General features: G+C 46.5%; 1 protein-coding gene across 1 annotated transcript in view; it reads left to right on the top strand.

Moving 5' to 3' along the window:
• LOC141221716 (vomeronasal type-2 receptor 26-like) overlaps positions 1–11,704 on the top strand; it is a 75,815-nt gene extending 64,111 nt beyond the window's left edge. Inside the window, exon 3 of the mRNA XM_073666572.1 lies at positions 10,767–11,704. Within this exon, the coding sequence (XP_073522673.1) occupies positions 10,767–11,704 (938 nt within the window). The remainder of the gene's footprint in view (positions 1–10,766) is intronic.
• Positions 11,705–13,099: the final 1,395 nt, after the last annotated feature.

Raw genomic sequence — 13,099 nt, 5'->3', positions numbered from 1 at the left:
TCTAACACGCAGCTGCAGCAGTGAGAAAATGGTGGCGACGGGGAAAATGGCTTGGTCTTATAGGGCAAGGACATGTGACATACACTGCCAATCACACATGCCCTTGCTTGTGTGAAAAAAAGCACTTCGCTCCGTGTGTGCGCTGCTGATAGGCTGACAGATTGCACCTCCCCACTGCAAATGCGGGAAAGAGAAAAAAAAATGGAGATCTTCATTGTTCCTGCAGAGATCCATCCCCTGCCCCTCCCCCCGCCCCGCTGTACACTCAAACTGCGTATTAACATTAATTTTCATCATTACTGAGAAAAAATCCAGTTATGATTTTGGTGCACGAACAGTTATCGAACATAACCTCGAACAGCCGAATTTTTCTCAAATTGTTCGTGTTCGCCGACCGGCTCGAACACCGCCCAAAACAGCTCGAATTTGAGATTGGCGAACAGTTCGAGTAGAACAACGCTCATCTCTAGTCTTGAGTGAAGGCTGCCAGCCAGGAAGAGATGTCGGGCAGTATGGAAGAGCTAATTAAGCACGTGGTGCAGAGCCAGCAGAGCATGCAGCAGCAGCTCTTGCAGAGCCAGCAGAGCATGCAGCAGCAGCACTGTGAGCAACTACAGCATAAAAAAGAGACCACTAAGCTGCTGATACAACAGGTTCAGCTCCAGAAACAGCAGCAACAGGATCAGCATCGCCAACAGCAACAGCAGATCGAGTTACTTGCAGAGGCGATCCGTGGCAAGGCAAAGGCTTCGACAAGTCCAGGTGATGTTGCATACATCAGGACGGTAAGGAGAGCGTTACAGAAGATGACCACGGGGGATGATGTTGAGGCGTTCCTGACAGTTTTTGAGAGGGTGGCAAAACAGGAGAAATTGCCGCTGGAGCATTGGGCGGAGGTTCTGATGCTATATTGAGTGCGGAGCCGCATAAGACTTATTATGATCTTACTTTACAGGATGCAACGGAATACGCCAAATTAAAAACCAAAATATTGGCACGCTCAGGAGTGACTATGTCTGTCAGATCACAAAGGGTCCATCCCTGGGCGTATGATGGCGTCAGACCTCCATGCTCACAGATGTTTGACTTGTTACATCTTGTACAGAAATGGCTGCAGCCAGAGTCTTCCTCTCCTGCCCAGATGGTTGAGCATGTGGTGATGGACAGGTTCATCCATTCCCTACCCAGGCCACTGCAGACCTGGGTTGCCCAGGGCGACCCTCAGAATGCAGATGACTAGTGATGAGCAAGCACTAAAATGCTTGGGTAGTTGTTCGAGTCGAGCAAATTGGAATGCTCGAGTGCTCGGTCCGAGTAACGAGCCCAAAGTAAGACTATGGGAAACTTGAGCATTTTTCCGGCGGTTATCCCCAGTGGTCTGCAGAGGGCCAAAAATTGCCCAAATCGATGGGAACAGTGGTCAGATGACATGGGATCAGCATGAGGAAGACCCCTGAAAGCATTTCTGACACCCAGGTAACTGCTTTGAACAAAGTTGTAAGAGGTATTACGTCACTTTTACGGACTCACAATAAAACATGTAAAAAACAAAACCAAAATGGATTTTCCTGGGAAATATGTTAAGGAGCATCCTTTCCAGGGTAATGACTTTTATATATGGCAAAATAAATAACCAAAAACAAAAATGCTCCTCCACACCTTGGGCTATGTTCACACGTAGTGTTTTTGATGCGTTTTGCACTTTTGCATTGCTTTCAGCCAAGACAAATGTATTCACTGGAAAATGTAATTTTAACATTTTACAACCTTTTCTGGCCATGTGGTGTATGACACATCATCAAACACATACATACAGTGCTGAAAAGACATGGGAACAGCATTGGGAAGACCCCTGGAAGCATCTCTGACTCCCAGGTCAATGCCTAAAAGTGTGCCCATCATAAGTGATCCTTGGCACATGCGAAGATGACTCCCGCCATGCACCTGTTATTGCAAACTTGCAACAATTACCGTCCACGTCCTTGTCCCAGTGCAGAGTTCAGCTAACCCTACCCCATTCCTTGGAATGCGAGTGCAAGTATTCAGCCAAAGCCGCCAAAGTAAGCTTCCTGATTTCTGGGAAGCTGCTTGCACTTGAAATGTGGCCTTTTAGGCTTGTGGAGGTGGAAGCTGTCCACAACCTCATGGCAGCGGCCGGGTGTCCATACTTGGTTTCCAGCCTCCACTATTTCTCCCGGTATCGTCTCCGCCTTCCACAAGCACGGGTCCCTGATCATTACTGCTGGTACATTTCAATGGGAATCTGATTGCCTCCTACCAGACTGGAATATTTCCAGTAAACTATGGTACGACTGATCCCAGTACCAGTAGCAAAGTCATCCCCAATTTCCATCTCAGGAATTTTATTTGGTTGATTGATTGCCTGGCCAAATATATTAGTTTCTCATGAAAGAGCTGAAGATAGAGTGGCAGTAGGTGCAAGTTTCTCCAGCCTGTTAGATATCAGAGGGTGAAGAGCAGCACATTGGCTCAGTGGTTAGCACTGAAGCCTTGCAGCACTGGGATCCTGGGTTCAAATCCCAGCAAAGACAACATCTGCAAGGAATTTGTATATTATCCCTGTGTTTGCGTGGGCTTCCACCTCAGTAAAAAAGCAGCCATAGAGTGTCCGGGAACCTTCCAACACACTTTTCTTAGCCAGCACTGCTTCTCGGCAGGGTTGGACGGTGCCCCTGGAGAATCCTTGGGTGGGCCCTGGCTTCTCCATCAAGAGAGTTCATGATAGCGCAAACTTTGCAGCTGCTATGAGGCTCTTGAGTGGGGGAGAATGGTGAGCCCTCAGAATCAAATCCTCTGGTGGCCCAATGTATTTCAGTCTGAAACTGCTTCTCAGTGGGAGTTGTATTTCGCCACAGCCATATTCTTTAGCTAGGTGAAAGGACTAGCATAGAGGGAAATTGTATCTACTCTGGCTGTCATTTCTTAGACACCAGGTTCCGCCCATTGTCACACACGACGATGCCTGGCTGTAGGGTTAGCGGTGTCAGTCACAGATCTGCGTGCTCTTTCAGAGCTGTCCACAACTCTTCAGCGTTGTGTGGTTTGTCACCTAAGCATATTAGCTGCAGCCTAGTCTGTTGTCGCTTGGCCGAAGCAGTGCTGGAGTGCTTCCAGCTTGCGAATGCCGCCGCCATCAGGTTGCCGAATGCATCCATCTTCACGAGCCTAAAAGGAAACATTTCAAGTGCAAGCATTCGCTAAATGTGTGAATGTAGTAGTGTGGCCTGTGGGGTGTTGCGCTTGCGTTCCAAGGACTGGGGTAGGAACAACTGAACGCTGCTCTTGGACAATGACGTGGATGTGCTTGCTGATGGTGTTACTTGAGAGTGTGCACCGTTAGGTGCAGGGTGGGAAGCATCTTGGCTTGCAACATGGACAGGGGATTGGCGTGCACGCACAACAGCGGAAGTAGCAGTGGTGTCACCTGCAGACACTGTAGATGAATTCTGGGGTTTAGCCTATTAAGTCGGGTGCTTTTCTGCCATGTGCAGATCATGCTGGTGGTGGTCAGGCTTTTGCTACCTTGGCTGATGCTGGCCTGGCAGGTGGTGCAAATGGCCTTTTTGGGTTTATCTGCAGAGTCTTTAAAAAACAACCAGAATTGGGAAGACCTAACAGTTTTACTGGAAACTTCCGTTGTGTTGGTGTTAAGAGGAACTCTTTTACGCCTTCTGTCTGAGGCCACCACACTGCTTCTTCCTGCCTTTTTGGGTGCTACGCCTCCCTCCCCCTGTGTGCTGCTGTCTTTGCTCTGTATGTACCCCTGCCAGGTTGGATTAGTTACTATTTTATCCACCACCTCGTCTTCCACTTCCGCACCCTGGTCCTCGTCCTGACTTTCTGGCAATTCTGTCTCATCATCATCATCCACCTCTAGCGACATTAATTGCTCTTTACCACCGTCGCCTTCGTGTGACCCTGGCAGCTCCGATATTTGGGCATCACTACACGCATTGTCCTCTTGACTTGCTTGAAGCTGGCCGGGCAAGAGGCCCGAATCTACAAATGGAAATGTGAACAGCTCTTCTGAGTGTCCAAGTGTGGGATCAGTTGTCTCCAGGCACTCGGCATGGTGGGAGGAAGGAGGATCAGGGTGAGAAATATGCGGTCCAGATTCACGGCTACTGAGACTTGACCATGTGGAAGACAGGGTGGAGGTGGTGGTGGCAAATTGACTGGAAGCATTATCTGCTAATGCTATCCAACCAACGACCTTTTGACACTGCTGTGTGTTCAATAGTGGTGTTCTGCGCTCCCCTAGTAATTGAGACAGGAAGGTCGAGTGACAAGATGTGGGTGTTTGTTGTGGCACAATTTCACCTTGCCTACGGCCACGTTCTCGGCCTCAGCATGCACCATCACGAACACGTCCACCTCCCGTCCCTTGCCATGCACCTTGCCCATTTTAAAGGGAGGACAATATCTTCCACGTTCACGAGAAATGGCTGATTTTAGAATGCGATAGGTGATAAGTCTGACAGAGAACCACGATTTTAAATAGCAGGCCTGAAATTTACTAATATTATTGTACACAGAGACCTTGTGTGAATAGCTTCAATGACACACTGCAAAGCAATGAAAATTAAAGAATTGTATGATTTTGGAACAATTTTATAGGTGATATGTGTAACATACCTGGCGTCGTCCTTGCATAGTGGTCCATCTCCCACTGTGCAAGAGCGCGCACTTGATCTCCAATCCAGAATGTCTCTCTGGCTTCCCTCCATGCTGTCTGTTTGCCTCTGTTTCTGCTGCTTAAGGGCGGCGCCCTATCTCTTTATGTTTCTTGTACCTGCTGTGGGCACACCCCTTGTGCGTCCTCAGCCTATTGCTGTCTGTCACCTGGTATTTAAACCAGCTGCTCCAATTAACCCTTGCCTGAGCATCTTGCCCTGTCAGTTGGCTTCTTGTCTCTGACATGCCAGGTCCTGTGTATGTTACCTGTCTTGCAGTATCTGTTCCCTTGTCTGTACTGTGTCCTACCTGTGTACTCTAACCTGCAGTCTGTACATGCTCTCTAGCCTGTTGTCTTCTGCCTTTCCTGGAGGCTGTATTTCCAGGCCAGTGTGAACACGCTCCTAGCCTGTTCGTTCCGCCTTCTAGGGGCCGCATACCTAGACCCGCTCCTGTATCTTGCTGCTGTGTCTGTTCTTGTCTGAATACTCTTCAAGCCTGTTTCCTGTTTTTCTCTATGTCCGTACCTTCCCTTTTTCTGCAGAGTCTGAACTCGTACATAACTCCTGCTCATTGTCACTGTACTTCCGTTTGTGAGTTTGTGGTCCACTCGCTGCTTCACTGCAAGTACCCTGTGGGTATCTGGTTCTGCCTTTCCCTTCCTGTCTGTTCCGTGTGAACAGAGCTCTGTCCCACCTGCTCTGCCTTGCTCACCGCTCCGGCGGTTCTTGCCTGCTCTGCCTTACTCACCGCTCCAGTGGTTCCAGCCTGCTCTGCCTTGCTCACCGCTCCGGCGGCTCTAGCCTGATCTGCCTTGCTCACCGCTCCGGCGGTTCTAGCCTGCTCTGCCTTGCTCACCGCTCCGGAGGTTCTAGCCTGCTCTGCCTTTGCTCACCGCTCCGGCGGTTCTCGCTCTGCTCTGACCCTTTGCTCGCTGCTCCGGCAGTCTCGCTCTGCTCTGACCCTTTGCTCGCTTCACCGGCAGTCTCGCTCTGTTCTGACCCTTTGCTCGCTGCTCCGGCAGTCTCGCTCTGCTCTGACCCTTTGCTCGCTGCTCCGGCAGTCTCGCTCTGCTCTGACCCTTTGCCCGCTGCTCCGGCAGTCTCGCTCTGCTCTGACCCTTTGCCCGCTGCTCCGGCAATCTCGCTCTGCTGTGACCCTTTGCTCGCTGCTCTGGCAGTCTCGCTCTGCTCTGACCCTTTGCTCGCTGCTCCGGCAGTCTTGCTCTGCTCTGACCCTTTGCTCGCTACTCCGGCAGTCTCGCTCTGCTCTGACCCTTTGCCCGCTGCTCCGGCAATCTCGCTCTGCTCTGACCCTTTGCTCGCTGCTCCGGCAGTCTCGCTCTGCTCTGACCCTTTGCTCGCTGCTCCGGCAGTCTCGCTCTGCTCTGACCCTTTGCTCGCTGCTCCGGCAGTCTCGATCTGCTCTGACCCTTTGCTCGCTGCTCCGGCAGTCTCGCTCTGTTCTGACCATTTGCTCGCTGCTCCGGCAGTCTAGCTCTGCTCTGACCCTTTGCCCGCTGCTTCGGCAATCTCGCTCTGCTCTGACCCTTTGCTCGCTGCTCTGGCAGTCTCGCTCTGCTCTGACCCTTTGCCTGCTGCTCCGGCAGTCTCGCTCTGCTCTGACCCTTTGCTCGCTTCTCCAGCAGTCTCGCTCTGTTCTAACCATTTGCTCGCTGCTTCGGCAGTCTCGCTCTGCTCTGACCCTTTGCTCGCTGCTCCGGCAGTCTCGCTCTGCTCTGACCCTTTGCCCGCTGCTTCGGCAATCTCGCACTGCTCTGACCCTTTGCTCGCTGCTCCGGCAGTCTCGCTCTGCTCTGACCCTTTGCTTGCTGCTCCGGCAGTCTCGTCCTGCTCCTATCTCGCTCACCGCTCCAGGCGGCGTTGTCCTGCTCTTCTCCCACTCACCGCTCCAGGCGGTCTCGTCTTGTTCTGCTCTTGCTCACCGCTCTGGGTGGCCTCACTCTGCTGTGTTTGTCCACCGCATCTGAGGTTCTGTTCCTGAGTCCCAGTCTGTACTGGGTCCTATCCACTCGGTGCTCCAACCTGTCGTACCTGCCAGTACCTCCCTGCCTGCATACCAGTCGTGCTTACCAGCATCCGCCAGTCTGCATACCAGCCGTGTCTGCCTATACCCAGCAGTCTGTGTGCCATCCTAACCTCCCTGTTCCAGTATTCCCCTGTGTGGGTCAACAGCCGTGTCCGGGGTCTGTCCTGGAGTAGCACCTGGTCCCTCTGCTCGGTTCCTACTTGGTGCACTGGCGTCGTATGCCGTAGTGCGACCCTGGTCTGTTCGGATGGATACTTAGTTACGCCCCTCCAGGCATTCACTCTCCGGCACGGTCCAGTGAAATCACTACATATGCACGCACACGCCACTCTGCCCGTGCGTGTGCATTACAATGTGTCTAAGAGAGCACCACGGTTTTAAAAAGCAGACCTGTAATTTACTAATATTATTCTACACAGAAACCTAGTGTAAATAGCTTCACCGACACACTGCAACAGAATGGAAATGGAAGAAATGCTTGATTTTGGAACAGTCTTAGAGGTGATGTGTCTGACAGAGAACCACGGCTTTAAATAGCAGGCCTGTAATTTACTAATATTATTCTACACAGAGACCGATGCCCCGCGTCGACGAAGTCATCGATAGGCTTGGACCGGCAAGATATATCATCACTTTTGACCTGACGAAGGACTATTGGCAGATTCCATGTCCCTGACGGCTAAGGAGAAGACGGCTTTCTCGACACCGGATGGGTGCTTTCAATGCACTGGGATGCCGTTCGGGCTACAGACAAACCAGCCACCTTACAGAGGGCTATGAATCGGATCCTAGCCCCACATAAGAAGTATGCCACAGCCTACTTTGACGACATTGTAATATTTAGCCCAGACTGGGCTAGTCATCTACCTTAACTACAGGCCATTTTTGATGCTCTAAGGAAGGCGGGATTTACAATAAATCTAAAAAAATGCGCTGTTGGAAAAGAGGAGGCCAATTACTCGGGCTATGTCGTCGGGAGAGGCGAAATAAATCCGCAAGTTAATAAAGTGGTGGCAATCCAAACCTGGCTGAAACCGCTCTCCAAGAAGCAAGTGATAGCATTCCTGGGAATGGTGGGATATTACCGTCAGTTTATCGCAAATTTTTCCATGATGGCCGCGCCACTCACGGATGTCCTAAAAGTCACCAAGTCAACCATGGTGAAGTGGATGGAGGAAACAGAGACCGCGTTTCAACTGTTGAAGTCAGCACTATGTAAACAGCCAGTCCTGGTCGCACCAGACTTTAAAAAAGAGTTCTTGGTCCAGACAGACACTTAAGAGGTTGGTCTAGGAGCCGTACTTTCTCAAGAGATAAATGAGGAAGAACATCCCATTCTCTATCTGAGCCGGAAGCTGTCCTCCTGTGAGAAAAACTGTGCAATAGTAGAAAAGGAGTGTTTAGCCATAAAGTGGGCCGTAGATACACTAAGATACTACCTACTAGGCCGGAAGTTTAAGTTGGTGTCAAATCATGGTTGAGGGAAAAAATGGGTAAAAATGCCAGGGTAACTAGATGGTTCCTAGTTCTTCAGGACTGCAACTTTCACGTAGAGTATAAGCCCAGGAAGTTACACAGGAACGCTGATGCCCTGTCTAGAATTCCCTGTCTGGTATCGGAAGGTGCCCAAACCCCCTTGCTTTGAGCAGAGGGGGGGGAATATGTGACAGAGTCACTGGTATGATATATGAGGGGAGGTATGTGTCACACAGGTTGCTAGACTGTGTGAACTGAAACTAATAAACTTTCTGCCAGCATGTTATATGCGGGGGGTTAACTCTTTTAAAGGGTGTGGTTTTATGGGAATGACGTAGATATGGGAGGGAAGTCATTCCCAATAACTCCACCTCAGGGTGTGTCTGAGCAACATTTAAATGTTCAGTCCTGTTTTTTTCTTTCTCTGTTGTGGTTTTGGAGAGCAAGCTCTCCAGACTGTCAGAGCTTAAGCTCGGTACAGAGCTGAAGGCTGGAACTACAACCTGTGTGAGCGAATCCCATACGCATATGGACTCTGCTATCGTTTATTCTTTTGTTTTGTCGTTTTGCCAGTAAGGCTGTGTTTATTTTGTTGGAGTGCAGGGCTTTATGCTGTGTAATAAAGCCTGCAGAGAAAACCCGGGTTCCTGAGTCTACTTCCGGAGCGAGTCATCTTACCACAGTATATTGTACTCCCGTCACTGAAGTTCTGCTTCCTGTTTCCATCTCATCAGAAAATTCCTTGAATTTATGATTTACTCTTGCATTTTTTCTGTGCTATCAGTCCTATGATTCATCAGTACTACATCACATAAGCAGGTATAGCCAGTACCACCTCTGCCTCCTGGGTAGACAGTGTGTCATCCTCATGTGTAAAGGTATAACCAACATGGGATACATTTTAGTTGCGCCTGCAGTCCTAAAGCTGTATATAAATCCAATAGATTTAAACAATAAGAAATAGCAGCAATTGTATAGCTCTTGGTCCTACTCATCTTTTGTTGGGGGGTGTTTTAAGTCACTTTACTTTTATGTTTTATTGTTATTAGTTGCCGGTTTTGGCGCCAAATTCATTAAAATGCTGCACAAAATTAATGAATTGAACTGTTTTTGCGTCTTTTGACTCCAAAAGTAGAACATTAGCTCCAAAAGTTGTCAAAATTGTTGGTGTACTAAAAAATGTACTGTACCAGAGGGTGACTGGAGTGAAGTTACACCAAACTTTGTGACTTTTTAAGAATAGCAAATAGTGAATCAAGTGAAAACATCTGGAACTTCTAAGCTCCGTCCACACCGCAGAGACAAATAAAAAAAAGCAGACAAACATTTCTAAAATAGACTTAAAAAAAAAGGCACAAATAGAATAATGAATTACAGTATGTACAAATAAAAGCAAAACATACAAAACTGCATAGAAAACATGCATAAAGGCAATGTTGAATTGGGGCCAATAAGTAATAGGTGGCTGACCTGATAGATGCACAGCATCCACTAAGACTGCTCAATTATTTATTTGAAGAGGCACCACTCAGAGTGCTCCCCAAGTCAAGCCCATCCGTCTCCATTATGTGGTCATACACTGAGTCTACAGATGGAAAATTTACTAAGGCAGCACAATTATTTACTTGTAGAGTTGCCACCACTCGGGGTAATCTCCATGCCAAGTCCCTTAAAATTCCATTATGTGGTCATATACACAATAGTCTATGGACTATTACTATCACCTGTGGATGAATTCATCATACTCACAGACCAGTCACTCGATTTACCAGCACAAACTGCCTGATCCACATCATGTCAGTCTATTACAAATCTCAGGGTGGATTACTTACTACTCTGCACCCACCTATTCAGAAACCTATTGCATATTCACTACACCATTACTACTACACCTTATTGTTTAAACGTATTGGTGGGATGTATATACAGCATTAAAAGCGTGGCTGCAACTGCATTGTATCCAGAATTGATTATTATTTTACAGTTTGGTTTTACATTTGTAAGTGTGTAGATACACTCTCACCTCCCACTGCCAAAATTTTCCACAGGCAGTGGAAGCACTGGTGTCATGCTCTATCTTTAATTTTCAAATGTATGTTCTCTTAAATAAGCTTAGAGACCCCATACGTACATATATACAATTTATGGGGCACAACTTTAATAATCTTCAGTATAGTTGTGACAAAAAAGCTGTCTAATCATCATCAGTAATTGTGATATCAGGTGGTTGCTATGAGATGATTTGATCAACTTTTGAAAATAATCCATCAACTTTCTGATAAAAAGGAGAACTAAATAAGGTGATATAAGATATATTATAGATATTTCAGATTAAGTACATAATGAATTAAAAATTTGCTGGAGTGTTAATTTAGTTGTCTGTCTTTAGATGATATTATTACCATAATCTAATTATCTTCAAAGTGCAATTGTGAGTATAATCACTAGAAGATCAGTCTTGCTGCTCTGCCTCTAATAAATTATAGTAAAAACAGATTTTTTTAACTGCTTATCATAATCACAATCATCATTCTTTTACTCCACAGATAGTGAAATCTGCCAAAAATGTCCTATGATTGAGTGGCCAAATCTAGAAAAAACTAAATGCATTCCTAAATTATATGAATTTCTCTCCTATAAAGATAAAATTGCTAACTTTTTCTGTTTCACAGTAATTCTCTGCTGTGCAATGACTTGGTATACACTACGAAAGTTTATCTTGTACTGGGACACTCCTCTGGTGAAGGCCAATAACCGGACCTTGAGTTTTATACTTCTAGTCTCCATCTTGCTGAGCTTTGTTTGTATTTTCTTGTTCCTTGGCCGTCCATTGGATATAACTTGCATCCTGAGACAGACTTTGTTTGGTATTTTCTTCTCCATAGCAATTTCTTCAATTCTTGCCAAGTCAATCATTGTCTGCATTGCTTTTAAGGCCACTAAACCCAGCAGTCCTTGGAGGAAGTGCACTGGAGTCATATTGCCCAACCTAACTGTATTGGTTTGCTCTTCATTCCAGCTTCTGATCTGTGTTTCTTGGTTGGTGATGTGCCCACCCTATCATGAATTTAATATGAGCACATATCCTGACACTATCATCATTCAGTGTAATGAAGGCTCAGATATCTGGTTCTACTCCATGTTGGGTTATCTGGGTTTCTTGGCAGCTGTGAGCTTTGTTCTGGCATTTATGGTGAGGACATTACCGGACAGTTTTAATGAGGCCAAGTGCATCACCTTCAGCATGCTAGTGTTCTGTAGTGTTTGGATCGCCATGATCCCAGCTTATCTGAGCACCAAGGGGAAATATATGGTGGCCTTAGAGATATTTGCCATACTGACCTCATGTGCAGGAATATTAAGTTGTATATTCTTCCCAAAATTGCATATTCTGTTGGTGAATCCAAAAATAAACACTAGAAAGCATGTGCTACGAGATTTGAGGCAAGCTCAGTATGTGACCTCATACGGGTATACACACTAATACTTGTACTGCAAATATAGCACAAATTATTAGACATATATGTTTGTATAGGGAATAAAGCTTTGAATCATATGGTTCTACTAATTGCATATAATATGTCTAAAAAGATTGTTCAAGCAAGTAAACAATGTTGAAAGAAATATATAGAGAAAGAGACCCCTGCCTGTCTCCTCCAGCACAAGTGGGGGCTTTGCATACTTATAATTAACTGTGAAAATAATCTGCTTCAAGATGATCTGAAGGTAGAGATCTCTGAGATATGGAGCAGAGTACAGCTGCCTATTAATGTTTATGGAAAGAGAAGTGGGAGCAAAAGAGAGAGGCATAGAGACTCCAATATAAGCTGTACTGCTTTCTAACATTTGCTTTTTCTCACCCCAATGATGGATTCACAAGTACAATGCTTAGTTCTCCTGTATAATATTCTACAAGCTCCTGTTGTTTTTAAGTGACTGCTATATTTCATCCCAGAGCTAGATTCATAGCTAATATGATGAGTACTACCGTATAACAACCTTTATGCTGCTGCTTTCTAGTAAGTGTTATATCTCACATCAGTGCTGGATTCATAGCTACACTGCCTAGTATTTATGTATAAAGTCCACCATGCTGCTTCTGAATATGTTTTACAGAGGGACAGATCATCTGACCACATGACCTTCTCCCATGCCTCCTCTGCATCATCCAGATGATCATTGACAAACTTCAAACAGGCTTGGACATGTGCTGGCGTGAACAGGGGGACCTTGCATGTCCTGCAGGATTTTATTCCATGATGGAGTAATGTGTTACTAAAAACACAGTTGTGCAGGTCTACAATTGTGCAGATATCATAAAAAAACTTTTTGACAGTGAGGGTGATCAATGAGTGGGTCAGGCAGCCATGAGTGGTGGTGAGTTCTGTATGGAAGTCTTCAAACAGAGGCCAGACCGACATCTGTCTGAGATGGTTTAGTGAATCCTGCACTGAGCAGGGGGTTGGACACGATCACCCTGGAGGTCCCCTCCAACTCTAACATTCTATGACTGAAACTTATTAAAGCATTTTGCAACAGATTTCAGGCATAAACACCTTAATGCATCAGTGCCTAAGACTAAGAAATAATTGTTTAATCAAAACTGTCGAAAAACATACCTGGATCCCACATCCAAAAATCCCACATTGATTTAATGCCGCTAAGCAAAAATTTACAAAACTGAACATGAGGCTCTTAGTTTAACATTCTGATTGGACTGTATGAAACCCACTACCACATCACAGTGAACCTCTCAGTTGGTCCATAACCTAAAACATTCAGCATCATGCACAGACCATTGAAAAATTGACGGTGCACAAGTCGGAAAACTGACCTGTTGTCCCAGAGTACCCATGCTGCAAGGAAAAGCCCCCATAGC

Source organism: Phyllobates terribilis, unplaced genomic scaffold, assembly GCF_046119375.1.
Source record: "Phyllobates terribilis strain yellow unplaced genomic scaffold, ASM4611937v1 Scaffold_1__5_contigs__length_1240528914, whole genome shotgun sequence".
Taxonomy (NCBI): Eukaryota; Metazoa; Chordata; class Amphibia; order Anura; family Dendrobatidae; genus Phyllobates; species Phyllobates terribilis.
Note: the sequence above shows the minus strand (reverse complement) of the source record. Positions and strands in the feature narration are given on the sequence as shown.